The sequence below is a fragment of the Haliotis asinina genome, chromosome 2 (assembly GCF_037392515.1).
Source record: "Haliotis asinina isolate JCU_RB_2024 chromosome 2, JCU_Hal_asi_v2, whole genome shotgun sequence".
NCBI classification, from domain to species: Eukaryota; Metazoa; Mollusca; class Gastropoda; order Lepetellida; family Haliotidae; genus Haliotis; species Haliotis asinina.
Genome location: NC_090281.1, coordinates 25172880 through 25191026, shown reverse-complemented (window position 1 = coordinate 25191026; position 18147 = coordinate 25172880). Strand labels below are relative to the sequence as shown.

At 38.3% G+C, this 18147-nt stretch overlaps 1 protein-coding gene across 4 annotated transcripts in view; it reads right to left on the bottom strand.

Annotated features, from left to right (window-relative positions):
- Positions 1 to 18147, bottom strand: part of LOC137273472 (early estrogen-induced gene 1 protein-like) — a 63073-nt gene that overhangs the window by 19266 nt on the left and 25660 nt on the right. For all 4 annotated transcript variants that reach the window (XM_067806173.1, XM_067806174.1, XM_067806175.1 and 1 more), the window contains exons 2-5: positions 11660 to 11780; positions 1543 to 1733; positions 638 to 792; positions 132 to 291 (exon numbers count right to left, since the gene is read on the bottom strand). In XM_067806173.1, coding sequence (XP_067662274.1) covers positions 132 to 291; positions 638 to 792; positions 1543 to 1733; positions 11660 to 11780 — 627 coding nt within the window. The remainder of the gene's footprint in view (positions 1 to 131; positions 292 to 637; positions 793 to 1542; positions 1734 to 11659; positions 11781 to 18147) is intronic.

Here is an 18147-nt window from a genome sequence, read left to right as displayed (position 1 = left end):
TAAATATATTCTGTTTCTCTGTACAAACAAAGATGGCGACCTTCTTTTATAATTATAATTTTTCAGCCTGGTTGTATGGGTGCCAGCACTCACTGACTGACAACAGAGGGCGCTACAAGCAGACTACGCACCTGACGTGAGTGCTAGAGATCTCGTTGCCGGCGCTTGACTGCCTACTGTGTGTGAGAGAGCCGTACCCTGAACCCCGTGAATGCTGGCTTGCATAACTCGAACTCCGCGAGTGGCACTTCTCAAACTCCTTCTCGCGAACAAATTCTGGGTCGGATTGATCTACAAATAACATATCACAGTTAAGGATTACCTGGCATGTCAAACATGCATTGTGACTCATTTCTTAACCTTTTCAAAGACAATACATTTTAATTGTCTGACAATGTGTAATATTGCACCCATGAGTTGACAGTTCAATAAAGAATAATTGAGTCTGGATTAATGACAACCTGGACAGACATCAACAGCAACATCGTAGATCAGTCTGAAAGAAACAAACCTGTGGGTGATGGTATGAAGACCATTTAACATCTTGAACTAAATAATGTTAATCAACTCTCACAACAATCACAATTTGATGGGTCTTTCTCTTGGGTTCCTATTCAGTTGACTTCAGGACACTAACCTCTGGTAATTGTACTGGATTTTTCCTTCCTTGGTAAACTTCCAAAGCCACTGCTGTTGGAGGCCAGACTGCCCTCACTGCACTCGTCCCCGAGACGGCACTCTGCTGATTGTCCCTCCTTGCTCTCCGGCACATTAAGGATTTCTTTGATAGGCCTGACAAAACATACAAAGCATGAGGGGTGCTCTAACATCAGACAGAACTGGTGGTTAATCTGTGGCTGTATCATAATAATTGATTTTCATGTATTTGTTGTCATGTACTGTATTTACTGAAGCAGTCATAAAATATATCACACTATTCACTGTAGCGTGACTGAAGTAGATGTTGGAAGCATTCGTAAAATCATTGTCAAAGTGTACAGAGAGCTTAGACTTGGCATCGCGAAAGGCAAAGCATTAGATCACTGCATGTGGCCTTGTCAAAGACCGAACTCTTTTTATTCTTGAGGCACTTTTGAGTATACTATCAACGTAAGTATACTATCAACGCACCAGGCACTCACGTAGGACTCCAAGTGAGATGCCTTGTACAAACAGAAAGGGAAAATAACCTCCATTTTGTTTTGTACTGTGATTTCTTAGAAGTTTCTAAATTTAGGAGATAGTTTACGAAAGTATTCTCAGAAGTACCTAACATGCAATTAAACAATTCTCTCTCTCTGCTTTGAATACTGACCATGTTATCAAAGTACATCACTCCACAATCTACATGCATATCTATGTCAATAAACTATATATGAAGACTAACAGAAGCCTGCAAGGTTTTAACATCAAACCTGTGAATTTTTCGCAACATTTGTTGAGGACTTTGAGCTTAATACCAAGTACAGGCCTTATCAATATTCACATCAAATGAACAAGACTATACCAACATTACAAAATTCTTTGGAAAATGGTCCTTACACTTTAAAGACAGGATCACCAGATATGAGCAGCATCTCAATGGAGACAGTCAGTGTTGAGTTATCTACCCTGTGTTTGTCATCGTAACCCTCTAACAGGAAGCGTCGTGTCTGCTGCCCAGACCCAGCGAACTCAGCTAGATTCAAGTCCACGAAGCCCAGCTTCTGATGGGATCTGCCACCTCGGACCTCCTGGAAACATAGAAAACAACACTGTCATGTAGATAATCAACTCTACAGGGATAATTATTATAACAATCAACACACTAATACTAAACCTTCAGCCTCTCTAGATACAAAAAGACTGACCATTTTACTTTTCATTCTGAAACTGTTGATACTTTCTATATATATTGCTCAAAATATTTTAAAAGACTGACTGAGTCGAGCTTAATGCCATTTTTAGCAATATTCCAGCAATATCATGGCAAAGGACAATAGGAATGGGTTCACAGATTGTACTCATGAGGGGAATTTGAACCTGGGCCTATGACCTGACGAGTATATGCTTTAACCACTGTGCTACCCCACCGCCCCTTAATTAAAGGGACACCATGATAGCTTAACTACATCGACAGGAAACACTCATATGTTTTAAACTTCATTAGAGTAGTGTATCAACAAGGCCAGTGAACACCAAACATGTCTTCACTTATATCCCTCACCATACTGTCATCAAACATACAACACAGCTTTTAATACAAAACCAAATATACGGGTGAAGGCACAGCTGCATACACAGACATGGACGTAGACACCGACACAGACATGCACATACGCAAACAGGCATACCCCACACATTCATAGCACATGCACACACATGCAAATGTTAAATGCACGTTTTCAGCTTCATGGATATTTGATTGTTCAAAGGCATTTAGAAGTTGGCGTAGTAATACAGGACAAATTTTATGGATAGCAACTTCTTGGGTTTATTTTCACGACGTTTCAGGGCTTATCCTAGCCACCTCATCAGGTTGAGCTGATCAGGTTCAGGTTCAGTTCAGCTCAACCTGATGAGGGGGCTAGGATAAGCCCCGAAACGTCGTGAAAATAAACCCAAGAAGTTGCTATCCATAAAATTTGTCCTGTATTCATGGATATTTGTGGGATATTTTATTAAAATGTGGGTTTGGCTAAAGAGTATCCCCCCAAACATCTATGATCCTTAACTTTCAGGATTCAATGTACTCCACAGAGAATGCCAATCCCTTGTCTTTTTGTCCATGCAACCACAACAAAAACATCGCCAATTTCACAAAGTAATCTTAGCGCTAAGACGATTGACACTATCCTTCTAAAAAACCACAATCAACAGACTCAAAACAGCTTGCTTGGACTGCTGTCAACCTGCCTTCAAATCCTCCCTGACAAGGGGAGAAAACTGCTGAAAGTTAAGTGAAGTTCTTTCGATCTGTTTGCCCTCTATCGACTGATTCTCGATCAATGCAGGTACGTGATGACCATCCATTCTTGCGTTGACTGACAACACAAATCAATGTCTCTGACTGGAAACCCGTTGTGTGTAACACCTGATCTTCACTTTGAACTATCAATATGTCCTCTGTACACGGAATATCTGGCTAATCCACAATGCTACACATAAAACAGGAGAAACTTTTAACTACTTTTCAAAATATGATCAATATTTGGGCTGCAAACTCAATTTCTCCCTCACTCTATCAGATTAATGATAGAATACTGAGCACAACAACCCACTAAATGAATTCACTCAATGTAACAAAACATTGCTCCAATGTTAACGTAGAGTTCTACAGCCCATCCAGAAATGGAGCCACAGCACTGTAGCTAAACTAGATGTGCCATCAACACACGAAAACATGGAAGATACCCAATTTGCTGACAATGATATTCGAATATTTTCAAATTTACATATAAATATATTCAAATGTTCATTAGCAGGGAACCATTTTCTAGTACTGGCCATTAACCAAACCCTGGTTGACATTTTTTGTGTAAAAGTGATCTAAAAATGTCAGGTACTTAGGCTCGCATGGCATTATTGCTATCCCAGTAAACTGCCACATACTGTATGTAGTGCAATGTTTTTGGTGTGCTTCAGTATATTTGGTAGAAACTATGTACTGAGAGCTGCTATTATTTGAACCTAAAATACATGTAGAAATTAATTTGCAAATAGTATTCCACATGAAAATGTCATGGCAAAATGTCTTTGATGGAACAAGCTGAGGAACATTTATTCGATTGATAAGACGGACTTATTGGCATATACACCCATACTCCAGGAATATGTATTTTCCTAATACAGGGTACGACTGATGACTATTCATATGATATGGTGTGCAGTGTGCAAAATGGCCACTTGCCCACTAACGCTTTCCTAGTAAAAATCCAGTCAGGCCAGTAAATCACTATGGACACTGGCCAACTGGATAGTGTATTTTCATGAGGTCGTTTTGTAAATACATCACTCTATCCGACTTGTTATGTCATCACATAATTTAAACCATGCCAGGTTATGAAGTATTTTACGGGTTAGTAACTTTCAGGCCTAGTTATCCAGACTGGCTACCAAAATTTTGAAACTATTTCTCAGACTTGGTGTGTATGTATGTATGTATCTGTCTGTATATCATCAAGTGCTATAACACTAGTGTTTAGGGTAAATTCAATTATGATTTGGATTAATCATGTAGTCCTTGTGAAATGTAAATTTAATGACACACAAAAAACAAAGCCTGTGAAAAAATATTGTTGATGCAAACAAGTATTCCAAAATTGTTTGTGTTTATTATGAGAAAACATGTTCGATTGCTTCGTTGTCTCACTGCGACCAATCTTCGATCAATTCAAATAAGTGGACCACAAATATACTACACTATAATGTCTGTGCAGTTAATCAATTTATGATAAATAGCTCATCTTTCCCCACAAAGGGCTTGAGGACTGTTCGCTTTGTGTATATGCATTAACCCTGATAAGATCTTAGTATCGACAGATTGTGTAGCCATCTGTGAAGTAGATGGCCTTGCCAAAGCTACCTCCCTGAAGACTATGTGGCTCATGATACGACTGAAACAACAGAGAGCTGGATGGGGTATTTTATCAGAGGAGACCATGCCACATAGGCACCATGACAGCAGTGTGACTACCAGAATTGACATTACTTCACAACCCTCATTATCATCTTCATTGAAACATCATCACCATGTCTACAAATTGAACATCTAGTACAGTTTGACTATTGTACTTCAGATGTATGGTACAAACCTTTGACAGGAACAGATACTGGAATGTCTACAATAGACATGAAACTTTACACTAAATCTAGTGAAAGAGTGAGGAAGTGGAGTGAGTGAGTGGGTGGGCAAGTGAGTGAGTGAGTGAGTGAGTGAGTGAGTGAGTGGGTTAGTGTTTCACACTAGTCAGCAATATTCTAACATCAAACCAGGTTCTCTATTATGACCCAAAGATCCCAGTGATAACAAGACCAGAGGGTGGGGGTTAGGTTTGAGGACATTAAATAGATTGTAAATAATTCTGACTTAAATATCACCATATCAGTATAAAAATACATCTATTGTGTTTTACATCATGACAACTTCCAATAAACTGGTGCTCCCAAATAGCACTTCATAAGCAGACACAACACAACTGGAATGACAACAGGGCCTTTGTCAAACCAGAGTAACTGCCTAACCATCACATATATATCGCTGCACTGATTAAATGTCTTCTACTTCAACACTTCAACAATTAACACTAGTGTATATGACCTAGTTCATGATTTTGTGAAACAGTCCAACTTCCCTTGTAAATAGTTCCTTCATTAGGCTGTTGAGGAAACACTGCTCTCAATTCCAAAGCAATGTGCTCTTCAGTGCAAAGTGTGGCCATGAATGGATGTCAACAGGGTAATTGTATCAGGCATGGTTGACACGCACAACACCGAGGCCAAAGTGTAAAGGTTTTGTGTTCTGAAGAAGGTGTTGATCTGATAACTTCAACAAGTCCTGAAGAAGGGAATAACTTATAGGGTTGGTTGTTTTGGGGTTTTTTATGCTGCATGCAGGTCGTATATAAATAATACTGTCTGGACCAGACAATCCAGTGATCATTATAATGAGCATCAATCGTATAATGCAACTGGCAAACAATGTACAAGATTCATGGGGACAAGTGACACTAAAACATTGTGAGTGAGTTTAGTTTTACACTGCACTCAGCAACATTCCAGCTATATGGCAGCAACTGTAAATAATCAAATCTGGACTCAGTTGAAAATCTAACATTATGTTATCAAAAGGGGGTTTTCAGAATGATCAATTTTAAATAAAATTTGAAGAAATGTGCAGATCAGTGGAAAATTGCCATCCCTGCCATGAGATCCATCTATGCAGTTGGGAGACGATGCCATGTGCCTCTCTAAACAAATTCTAACCCCAGATCGTCACAGGTCCTGATAACATGAGTACGCCCTCAAACAAGGGAAACATTCATAAGACATTAAGTGACTGTGGATTTCTGATAGTCTGTTATACAGATGCTGAAGCAAATATATCCAAGAAGTTAATGCCAGTCTAGAAAATGTCGTAATTTCTAGATTTTCAAGATTTTTCAAGAATGAAAGAAGTCTCAGGAATCCTTTTCAAAATATTTCATTTTTTTTAACTATGAACCTTTTTGTCTGTAAAATATGTCAATTTCAGAGACTAGTTGTAAGTCCAGGTTTCTGAAGGAGCTCTTGCAAATAAGTGAATAAATACACCTCCTCAGCAGGTAGCAGGTGCTTGTTCTTTAAAGCCCACCTATGGCTGACCAAGTGTGTAAAGGTATTATATACACCACAGGTACTGACCCAACACAGCTTAGACAATGCCCATTGTAAATATGGGTTTACTAAAGGAAACGAAATGCCTGGGACTTAGCCAAATGCTAAGGCATTTAGCGGTTAGTGTAAGAGCTCTTTGTGAAACACACCCTAAAACCACAAATATGACACTCACACATCTGTGTGACAAGCCAAAAGACCTGTAAATGTGTGAAACTGAATGTTTTACATTGCAACCAGCTACCTCACAACTGTGAGCAATCTTGAAGCTTTATCTTGGCAGCTAGTAATCTGTTTGCTTGATCAGGTGAGAACTATAGAAGCACAGTACTGTACAGTCATATGTACAATATTGGTACAGTCTTTACAAGTCTGACATAAAGAAACTTTCTTATTCTGGAAATAGCTTCAGAGTGAGAGGAGCTTAAAATTTCAACATTGCAACCACCAGTCTTACAGCTTTATTTTGGCAGCTAGTAATCTTTGCCATATTTTGTTGGATCAACAGATAACTTCTGACCTACAGTATGGTATAGTCATAGTGCAATACTGTTACATGTCCTTATGAGTTTAACACAAAGAGACTTTGTTATTCTCAAAATAACTTCAGACACGGAAATACCTTATAAGTGAGCCATTTAAAGTTATTGAAGTAGAATCTTGATATTGATGTCTTGTTGTGCTGTTTTCTTTGATCTGCCCACAGGTATGACAGAGGTCTGAGGGCAACAGCATGGAGGTCAGAAGAGGTCATGACAGGGGTCAGAGAGGTCATTACAGGAGGTTGTCCCTTGACACTGACCTCATCACAAGGCAACAATAGTGGCAGTGCCTATGCCTATGACTTCATGTTAACATATTGTTGACTATACCCTCCCTAGAAAATTATCAATCTGTTTAAGATGACCAGTTTCTGTAGGCAATCAGTTAACCCAGCGGTAGTTCATCATGCTCAAGGACCCAGGTTGAATCCTGGCGTGGATACTATAAAAGAATCCCAGCAGATATAAATGAAAGTTGCATCTTGTCAATAAACCCAAACCAATCCTATATCTTGTCATTTCCTCAAAAGAGGGCAAGGATTTCCCTGGCATCTTGTCCCCACCTGTAACATGGACTCAGCAATAAAATATTAAATACACAAAAAATGAATCCCCTCCCTCCCTCGGTCCCTCTCTGCACTAACTCGGCACAGCAACTTCATCTGTTTGTGACATTACTTCTCACAGACCTAGATACCCAAACTGTTAGTAATAAAACCTCAACAACATACTTCTTTCTTAACAATACTAAATAATCATTGTGCTAATTTTTTAACTTAAAACCATACCTTTTGACTAGCAAAACTATAATGTACTTGGCTAAGACCCTAGCCACACTGTCCACTTAGTGCTCTTGTATGACCATTGTATAACAGTCTCTGTACACTGGAACCATTTCCAGTGTCTCCTGCCATGATATTGATGGAATATTGCAAAAAGTGCGTAAAATTAAAGCTCACTCTATCACTTTTGAAAGTTAGGCTATTCTTACACAGATATATTTTTCTTAATCTATTGGTCACACCATTCTACAGCTATGAACTGCTGTGAAATAATTTTGAAAAACCATAAAGCTTTAGTGTGACATTCAGACTACCAAATCGTGAGGCTGTTTTACATTGTGCTGGCAAAATGCAGGCAATCCACACAAAGGCATACTATGTGTTTTGAAAAAATATGAAAGTTTCAAACGACAGGCACTATTAAGAAACGACTGCGGCTGCAACAATGGCATCATTTTGAACCTTTGGAATTAAATACAAAATATCACAGTGAGTCACTTTGCATTTGAATTCAAAATCAGATGGGGGACACACCCTTGACTGCTGTAGAGGACCAGCTGCTGACACTTAGTCACAGTATCACAGAAGACCAGGGTCATTGTAGTTAGTCAGCTGAGCCCCCTATCCCTCCCTTGTCCCCATTCCATCCCCCTCACGCCTACACATGACCACCTGATCACTGCAAGCTGTTTGCTGAAGCTTGGCATTTTGTGTCTAAAATATACATGTCTTATTAGCGGAAAACCCAGCAGATGATCAATTATCTTTAAAAACTAGAATTAAAAAGAGCCAAGAGACCTGAAATTGCAGTAATCCAGATAGACTAGCATGGGCCTTGTCTTTCTGACAATTTCAGACTTGTATGGTCCTTGACATCCTGACAGTTTCATACCTGCATGGGCCTTGATTTGCTGACAACTACAGACTTGTATTATTTTTCAGATGTGCATGGGCCTTGACTAGGTGAAAGAGTCATATTTATCAAAATAAACTTGTGGCAAAGACAGAATGCAATCTGCCTATCACATTTTGCAGACAGAATACACTTATTCACTTGTAGAAAAATATGTAGGCTTCTTTTACAACAATAAAATAAACACCCCAGAGTTACTTCGACATTAATTATCCCTAATAGTTAATTATCAAGCTCTATGATCAACATTGACAGCCTACTATTGTTCATACAATGTTGTAAATGACAGACCTGCACAAATCTCTAGGGTAAAAATTAAGTTTAAATGATAATTTCTAAAAACTATACAACAGACTTGGGTACCATCCACCTATCTTGACTTGCCTCTTTGAAGGTTGGATTTTGTGTACATCCATGGGCTCAGCTTTTAGTACAGCCTTCGAGCAAGGGTAAGCATAGGGTAATTTCCTTAGAAACTGAATCATGGACCCAGCATCTGAACATCTGTAACTTTCAAGTTGGAGGAACATACATGATTATTTTTCAAAATCCCCTCGTTTCATGTTACTGTCACCAGATCTGCAGGTGTAGGGGTCAGTGTCGGATGCAAGGTGGTAGATAATATGGAAACATCTATGGAATGTCCATGTCTATTGTCTCCACGTTAGCACGGGGATGGGGTTTGATGGCACAGGTCTCTCTCTAGGTGTATGACCCTGTACCCCACAGCCTGGGGTGGTGAGTCACAACATTGACACTGTAAACTTTTTATATTTGAATTGGATTGAATTGAAACTATTGTAATATTTTCTATTTCAAAACATTTCTATAACATATTAAGAAAGGGATCTGAGAAATTCTTACTCTTGCAGACTTGGCAAAGATATGAAGACTTGCTGGGAATTAATTTATTTCTGTCTTGTTTTTTTTGTGTTGAGGTTTCTGGGTCTGTGTGTGAAATGCTGACAGGTCTCAAACATGGTCTGGGAAATCTAGATCAGCAGTATTGGAAACAAGGCAATAGATTTATTGAGGACATTTGAAGGAGGCAGAAAGTGAAAGTGATGCAGATCTCAGAGAAGGTCAAGCATGTTAACACAAGAATTCACAGACTCAAACTTTACCAGCAGATCCTGGTCAGAACAAGGGAGGCAACTCTAATGCTGGATATACTACAAAATGCATGCTACCAGCAGATCCTGGTCAGAAATAGGTATACATACTATACCCATTCATAAAGAGCCATTGTCAAGAAACAAGAAATTGAGGACAAAACACAGATACAAAAAATGCAAGGACTTTAAAATAAGATCTGTCCAAATGTGTGTCACAGTAAAATGAAAAAATAAACAACAACAAAAAAACCCAAATATACATATAAGATTCTATACGCACAGTTAGTAAGAAACAGGTGTTTTTATCAAATAAACTTCATTCAGCATCACTTCATGATTATGTCATTGCCAAACGTGACCTAAAGTTTGATATTCATTAGCAGCAGTGTAGTGAGTGAAAGAGAAGGTGAGTGAGTGCTTGAAAGAGTGAATGAGTGAGCTTAGTTTTACACATCTGTAGGTTAAATATAGTTAAATATTCCAGGAACATCGCCATCGAGGGATATCAGAAATGGGCTTCACACATAGTTCCCATAGTAGTATGTATGGACATTGGAAAATGATAAAATACATCTTGTCACTAACACTGAACAAAGTTAAATAGGCCAAACATTTTGAAAACACGCCAACAAAATACCAAAGGCCTAACACATCCAAAACAGGAGTTGCACACGATTGATATAAATTATTTATTGGATAACAGACCCTGTCAAGTAATTGATAGTACTCCATGTGTAAGGTGGCTGTATAATTCTCACGACTCCACACCCAAACTGTTTTCTCAATGGAATAAAGTATAGAATGTGTGACTGGGTCTGAATAGGTTTGTGTTTAAATTACTCAGCCATACAAAGACTTTTACTGAGGAAATATGTGTGCTTAACCAGTCCCCAGAATAGGCAGCGTGAATGACTGCCATTCATGTAAATATTTGAACTTGCTGTTCATCTCTACAAACTCACCCACTGTGATACTGGAGCATAAACCTTGCTCGAAGTCCGTGCTGAATCGTGTTGGGAATTGGATAAAATCTCACAATTGATGATTGTTTCATTACTAACGAACAATATCGAAACCAATTGGTTAGCGTCATTTTTCAGATTTTCCTATCGAGGTTACAATACAGATATGTATATCATGATGCACCTTACTACTTTAAAGTGATGACTAATATACCATGAACATAAACATCCTGGAGTCTTCTAGAAATATTCAGTCATGACATTTCACTCAGTGAAGTGCGTTTTCTAAGAAATAAACAAACTTTCAGATCCTGAACACTTCGAAGATATGTTCCATGGCCAAGTGTTTCAAGGGCAAAAACAGTAGTTTCAAAATCCTTTGTGTTTGATTATGGGAAAATGTGATGAATTGCTTCGTCACTGCAACCAATCTTTGATAATTTCAATTTATTGGAACAAAACCAATGCTGACTGACGAGTTAAAGCTCTTAAAAAACTGGACTAGCTTCCTGTATGCTGGACCTCGGGGTGGCCTTGTGGTTAAAGCGTTTGTTCATAACATCAGACATGGGTTTGATTCCCCAAATGGGTACAGTAAGTGAAGTCTATTTCTGATGTCTCTCGCCATGATATTACCGAAATATTGCTAAAAGCCACAAAAACCATACTCACTCATTCCATATATACTTTGAGGATCAGTCACTAGCCTTGACCCAAAACTTAAAGGTCAAAAGTCTTAGTTGGGGTATTTTTATGAAACTGTGAGCTCAGCATTCATTACTATCCTGTCACTCCCAAAACAAACATGTTTGTAAAAAATAAAATCACCCCCCAAAATTATTCAAGATCCTTCAAACAATTTGGTTCAATATACATCTGTGATCTTTCTCAGCAGGTGTGCCAAATAAACAAGGTTAAATCAGTCCTGTTTCGTCTTTGGCAACTATCTTGTGAGTGAAGGGAAACTTGACATTTAATAAGCCTAACTTACCATGCGCACAGACACTCGACAAATACAAGATTCTAACAACCCAGTAGTAGCGTTGGCCATCATCTTGCACGTGAAGGGGAACTTGGAGTTCCACTTGACGCAGTTGTTCCGAACTGTTTCCCTGAAACAACAAAAGGATTGTTAACTAAGGTACAAAAACACTCTCAAACAAATGTAGAATAAGACAAACAACACAGAGTGACTGAATTTAGTTTTACGCTGCACCCAGAGATATCCCAGCTGTATGGCAGTGGTTTGAAAATAACTTAGTCGGGACAGTCAAACCCTTTCATTTTTTAAAAAAATTCCAGTCAAAGAAATATTCCATCTAAATACCAAAAGTATTTTACTTTTAGCATTATATGAGACAACATAAAATCTAAAAAAACATTTCTTGTTAATTTACATTTTTGGCCAATAAAAACATGAAGACTTTATCTATTGAGCAGGGAAAATGAGTTTTTATCTTTTTTCTTAATCTTGAAAAAATACAACTGGGAGATCCACAAAACAAAAAATAAAATTGGTCTGGCCTTATCATGATTATTATCATTATTTTCACCATCGTCATCACTACTTACATAGTATGTACTTCACTGACTTCTTACAAGACACAAGATACAATTATCAATAACAGTAAATATTACCATGGTTACAAAAACATCATGAACTGAAGTCTGGATTGACAGTCATATAATTACATTAATTATAATTGCCACACTGTATGAAACAATTTACAAGTTCAAGTAAGGACAAGGGGTCAGTCACTGCTTGCATGAGAGAGTGAACTACTTGGGATTACAACTTGTTTACATTTACAAATTCCTGTTGTGTCACCCATGATAACTTGTCTCTGACTAACATTGACTGTTGAGAGAGACTAGATCAAAGTTCAATTACATCTTCATTGTGAGTGTTGAATGAATGGGATCAAGTGAAACAATGTAAACTGGGTCAAAGATAATAATTATGGATGTTTCAGATATATGAGCATTTCGAACCATACAATATTCATAAGCTAATTTAGAAGTAGATAAATAGTGTATGGTTCATACAGGGATGCCAACAGGAAAATCGTTTTTCAGCTGAAAACTTAATATTGTGCCATCGAATAGAGATTCAGACAATTCACATGCTTCATCTGTTTGAAATAAAAAAGCAGAAATTCGCTGATCCACGGAAAATTGCCATCACTGTTTATAGTCCCACACGAAGTATATCATAGTGGCATCACTGCAGGCTGGTTTTAATGAATCACACCAGAATTATGGTGAGTGAGCTAAAACATCAGCAATATGGCTGCCATACTATGACTGAAGCAGACGTACCAAGATAACTGGGTTGTTTCTTTAAACTGATGTACAGTGTGATAGTAGTGAAGAATCTGACTGTATTAACTATAAATAAATGTGGCTGAGCCCATGGAATAATAGTTACAGCACCAAAATTCAACCTCCGTCTTGACTGCATCTTTGGAAAGCTTGCAAAAGAGTTTCACTGGTATGCCTTCAGTGGTCTCCAAGAAAACCTGTCCTAACTGGGACTCTTTGCACCAAGTAAAACTAAAAGAAGGAAAACCAAAAACCTCTTGTTGAGAAATACCAAAACATGAAAAGTGAACAGTTTGAACGTGCTTGATGAATAAACAAAACTGCAAAACATAATATTCTATTTGATTCCCTGTGATGCCAAGGAAACTAATGCTACACTGATTCTGAGACCTGGGTGGCAGGTTAGCCCAGTGCTTTGTTAGCGTTCACCCATGATGTAAAAGACCCGGGTTCGATTCCCCATGTGGGTACAATGTGTGAAGCCCATTTCTGGTGTACCTGCCATGAAATGTTGCTGGAATATTGTTACAAGCTGCGTAAAACTGAACTCACTCACTCACTGATTCTGAGACCAGCCAGGCTATTCTCGAGACGTTCGTAACCTTACGAACTTTGTAAGCCCATTCTGAGTTAAGCTCCTAAACATAAATGTGACAGTTGGACGGAAGGATGGACATTATCCATTCACAGTGCTGACTTCCTGGTGGGAGATAATTAAAAGGAAAGATGCTTGTGTACACAATCTACAAACATATCCTTATCAGACAACAAATGGGTAAATGTTATCGATGCAACAGTTGGTTTCACAGACACATTTGTCAGCTGAAGTGATGGTCCTTCAGCGGCTGCTTGTGCTGTATAAGGAAAGATGAGGGCTCTTGCTCCTCAAGAAGTGTGTTCCAGTGATGTGCAGCTACTTCAGCAAATGACTGACACCAAATGTTTTCAATTTGGACTCTCAACTTGAGTTGAGAGATTGACCTAAGAGATCTGGCTGGCCAGAACTCATTCACAATGTGACGTTGATAGCATGGCCTAGTCACACATTGATAAAATGAGAGATAGCCCACTGAAGTTTACGTTGTTCAGGACAGGACGCCTGCATGTTTAGCAACAACAGTTACAGTTCAATAGCTCAGGGTAAACTTCAGAAGCAATAAAAAAGCAAACTGTACAGTTAAATATATTCTGACAATCACTATTCACATAACATTCTGTTATTACAAATCAAAAGTTACAAATGTCTGATAATCATGGCTTACAGATCTCTCAGGCATTCTTGTTCATAGTATTAACCTTTCGCAGTTGTAACGCACATATGAAAAGATAATAAAAAAACTTTTAATCTAAATAGCTACATTTAGGTGGTATATTATGCTGAGGAAAACAAATAAGGGATCACACGAAAGCACCTGTTTCCTTATGTTTTTCAGGTTTCAGGCTTGTGAAAGTACCAGTGGAAAAAATACAGGAACACTTATCCTTTCATGAGATCCCTTATTGTTCTCCCTCAGTATGTTAGACTACAGCAGATATTCCTGGACACACTGTTCATGATCATGGTAATCTAAGATTCAAACCCACTGCAACAAGATGTTGACATAGTTATGGGATTTAGCAAGTCACAAAGACTATGTCCAGGTATCATCCCTTGCACAGAGAGAACATGATGAACACACATCCTGGAAAGACCTGATGAAATTGTTCAAGGTGACATCTCTTGAACATACAGAAAATGCTGAATTCAAATGGGGCAGTGGAGTAGCCTAGTGGTTAAAGCGTTTGTTTGTCACGCCAAAGACCCGGGGGTTCTGTTCCCCACATGGGTACAATGTGTGAAGCCCATTTTCTGGTGTCCCCCGCGGTAATATTGCTGGAATATTGTTAAAAGTGGTGTAACTAAACTCACTCACTGAATTCAAACTATGGTGCAAGAAAAGATTTCCCAGAATACATTGTTGGAACTTCCATCCATGATGACTTTGTCCAAGATATCAACTCTTACAGAAAATGCAGAAACCTCACTATTGTCAAAGAAAAGATTTACAAAAATATGCATTGATAGCCTGTCCATAAAGTCCAGATGATATTGTCACCTCTTGAACATACAGAAAATGTCAAATTCAAACTATTGTCAATGAAAAGATTTCCCAGAATACATTGTTGGATTTAGGTGATATTGTCCAAGGTGTCACCTGTCTGATAAGCTGTATTTCAATACACTGGCCTCAAACAATACTCATAAATAACTTAACGGTATCCAGTTTCAGAAACTATTACAGGTTTGATTATCAAACAACATAATATTTTACAGTTCCATACATTCAATTAACTGCAGTACCTGATATTTGTTTGACTACAGAAGCATACACAGATCCCTTGCTGGCAACTGCCATAACAAGCCTGACCCCTCAACAACTCCAGGATTGATTACAGTTTTTACATCAAGTGGCATTTACAACTCTAAAAGCATTAGGCTAAAGGAAATAATAGATTTGTTCTTCTGAACACTCCTCCTTTTAAAAATGAACAGTTGAGAAGCCTTTCGGTTAAAGTATTTGCTGGTCATGCCAGAGTTAGCAAGCGTTTTGGGTTTTACACAGAAATATCCCAGCAATATCACTGCAGGGGACACAAGTAATGGTCTCCACACACACTGTACCAGGGCATGAAACTCCCAAACATGGCTGGTTAGATGTAAAAATTGCCAGTCCTGACCAAAATTTGTTTGAGTGGCATTTTAGAAGTTGAGGTGTACAAATAGGACAAATTGTATGGATAACAACTTCTTTATTGCGTGATAGCGACCTTTCGGTGCAGATTCTTGTATCATTGTCAAGCATTCATATCTGAGCAAAATTAACGGTTCACAACATATCTTCCTACACACATCAGAATTTTAACCCGACCGTCAGGCAGATGAATTTGAGAATCTGGCAGCATGTGTTGAAAATAACCTGTATGCTGATTACATCCATTCAGGGAATCAAACCCCCGCCTTCAGCGTGACAAGTGAACACTATTATTACCACTACTCTACCCCACCACCCCTCACGACGAACATCTGGGCTTGAGAGGCACAAAGTGTGAGGCCCATTTCTGGTGTTCCCTGCCGTTATATTGCTGGTATATTGTTACAGGCAGAAATAAAACTAAAACTTTCTACCTTTTTAAAACATTTCTTTTTATCTTTTCTTTTTCAAAACAATTACCTTTTTCTTTAGAACAACTTCACAAGGCTCTACCTGAATGCTAGAGACCTTGACCTTCAACATCAACATAAAAAATGGCCATGCTGACACCTAACCATGTTCAATGTCAATCTAATCGTCCTGCCACACGGAGAGATTACATGCATTCATAAATATTGATTTCCAGACAATATTCCCTACCACATCACGTTCTACGACAACCAAACAATAAATCACATTCTACCCTTGGGGATGCCACTGTGCTATGCATTTAGTGATATGTTTGTTGGTGGTGATCTTGCAAGCACATAAAAGATGAATGCATCTTGTTTGTATAATGCAGCTAATATCACTTGATGTGCAGGGAGTATTGGACATGTTAGAAGCCTGAAACATTTCAAGTTAAATACATCACCATTGGTCATATCTACCTCTGTGAGGAATCAAACTCAAACCTCAGGTATGACAAGCCAAAATCTCCAACACTAGGCTACATCGATGGGTATCTTGAGTATATAGTACTTGTAGCTTTATAAACCAGACCACCAGAAAAATATTAGGAAACATTAAACAGAGGCCTGTTCAACAAGCAGGTTGATAAATCTTGACTGAAGATAATCCAGTGATTGACATCATGAGCATCAAGCTACACAATAACACCCATAATGAGCCCCTTTACATGATCTATTAGTCACTTTTAAAACAAGCATGGGATGTTGATTCTAGAGTGGATCATCATGGAGGACCTAATGTTATGAAAAGCACAGGTTTCTGAGGACCACTGCCAACTTGGATCTTTATTATGGCAGGCATGGGTTGCTGAAGACAAATTCTAACTTGATTCTTCGTGGAGGTCATTGTTATGACAAGTATTGAAGACAAATTCAAATTTTGATCATCATAAAGAAAATTTCTTTTAGAAGCTTTGGGTTCCTAGAAAAAATTCTAACATGGATCTTCATGTAACAGTAAGACCTTGTTATGACAAGTATAGGATCTTACAAACCAATTCCAGTCTGGATCCTCATGGATTATCGGTCATATACACACATACAACTGAATAAAATTAAACTATGAATTTTTTATTCAGCCAGATCATACACCCACACCTCACCACACTGAAAACGTGCAATATTCTGTTTGAAAGAAATCAAAGAAGAAATAAACAAACAAAAACCCCAAAACATTCACAACAACATAGCAAGGTGAAGCAGTTTACTCAACACCCTTTTGTATGTTGTACTCTCTGGACTCTGTGGTATTTGCAGCCTATCAGTCTCTCCCAGTTACATGCAGACATAGCGTGATAAGAACAGTAACTGCAGGGATTACCTAGATCTGCCCAAAGGATAACACCAAGCCTAAAGTATGTAACAAATGTCACTCAAAATTCCAAAATAGGAAACATAAATTATCCACTTCAAATAAATGCAAATAAATTTTGTATGGATTTTTAGAGATAGCTGATATTTCACTCACAAGGGTGAGTGAGTGAGACATTGTACCAATGTGGGGAATTGAACACGAGGAATGAAAGTTTTGAGTGAGTGAGTTTAGATTTACGCTTGCTTTTTAGCAATATTCCAGAAATATCATGGCGGGGGACACCAGAAAAAAGGCTTCACACATTGTATCCAGGTGGGGAATTGAACCGGGTCTTCAGCGTGATGAGCTAACGCTTTAACCACTAAGCTAACCCGCCACCCCACACTCATAAGAAGGCCAATATGGAAGCAGAGGATGCTAACCTTCACACTTTTGGACTGTATCTCAAAATCTAAAAATTTGTGTTTTAATACCTCTGAAATTTTGTTTTGACAAAAGCATGATTTATTTTTTAAAAAATACACAATTTAATCACAATACATTTTTTACCTGATTGTTAGCCATGGAGTCTGTAATCTAGGATAAATAACAGCATGTTTTTGTAATTTGGCCAATCTGTTAAGATGGATGTTTCAGAGTT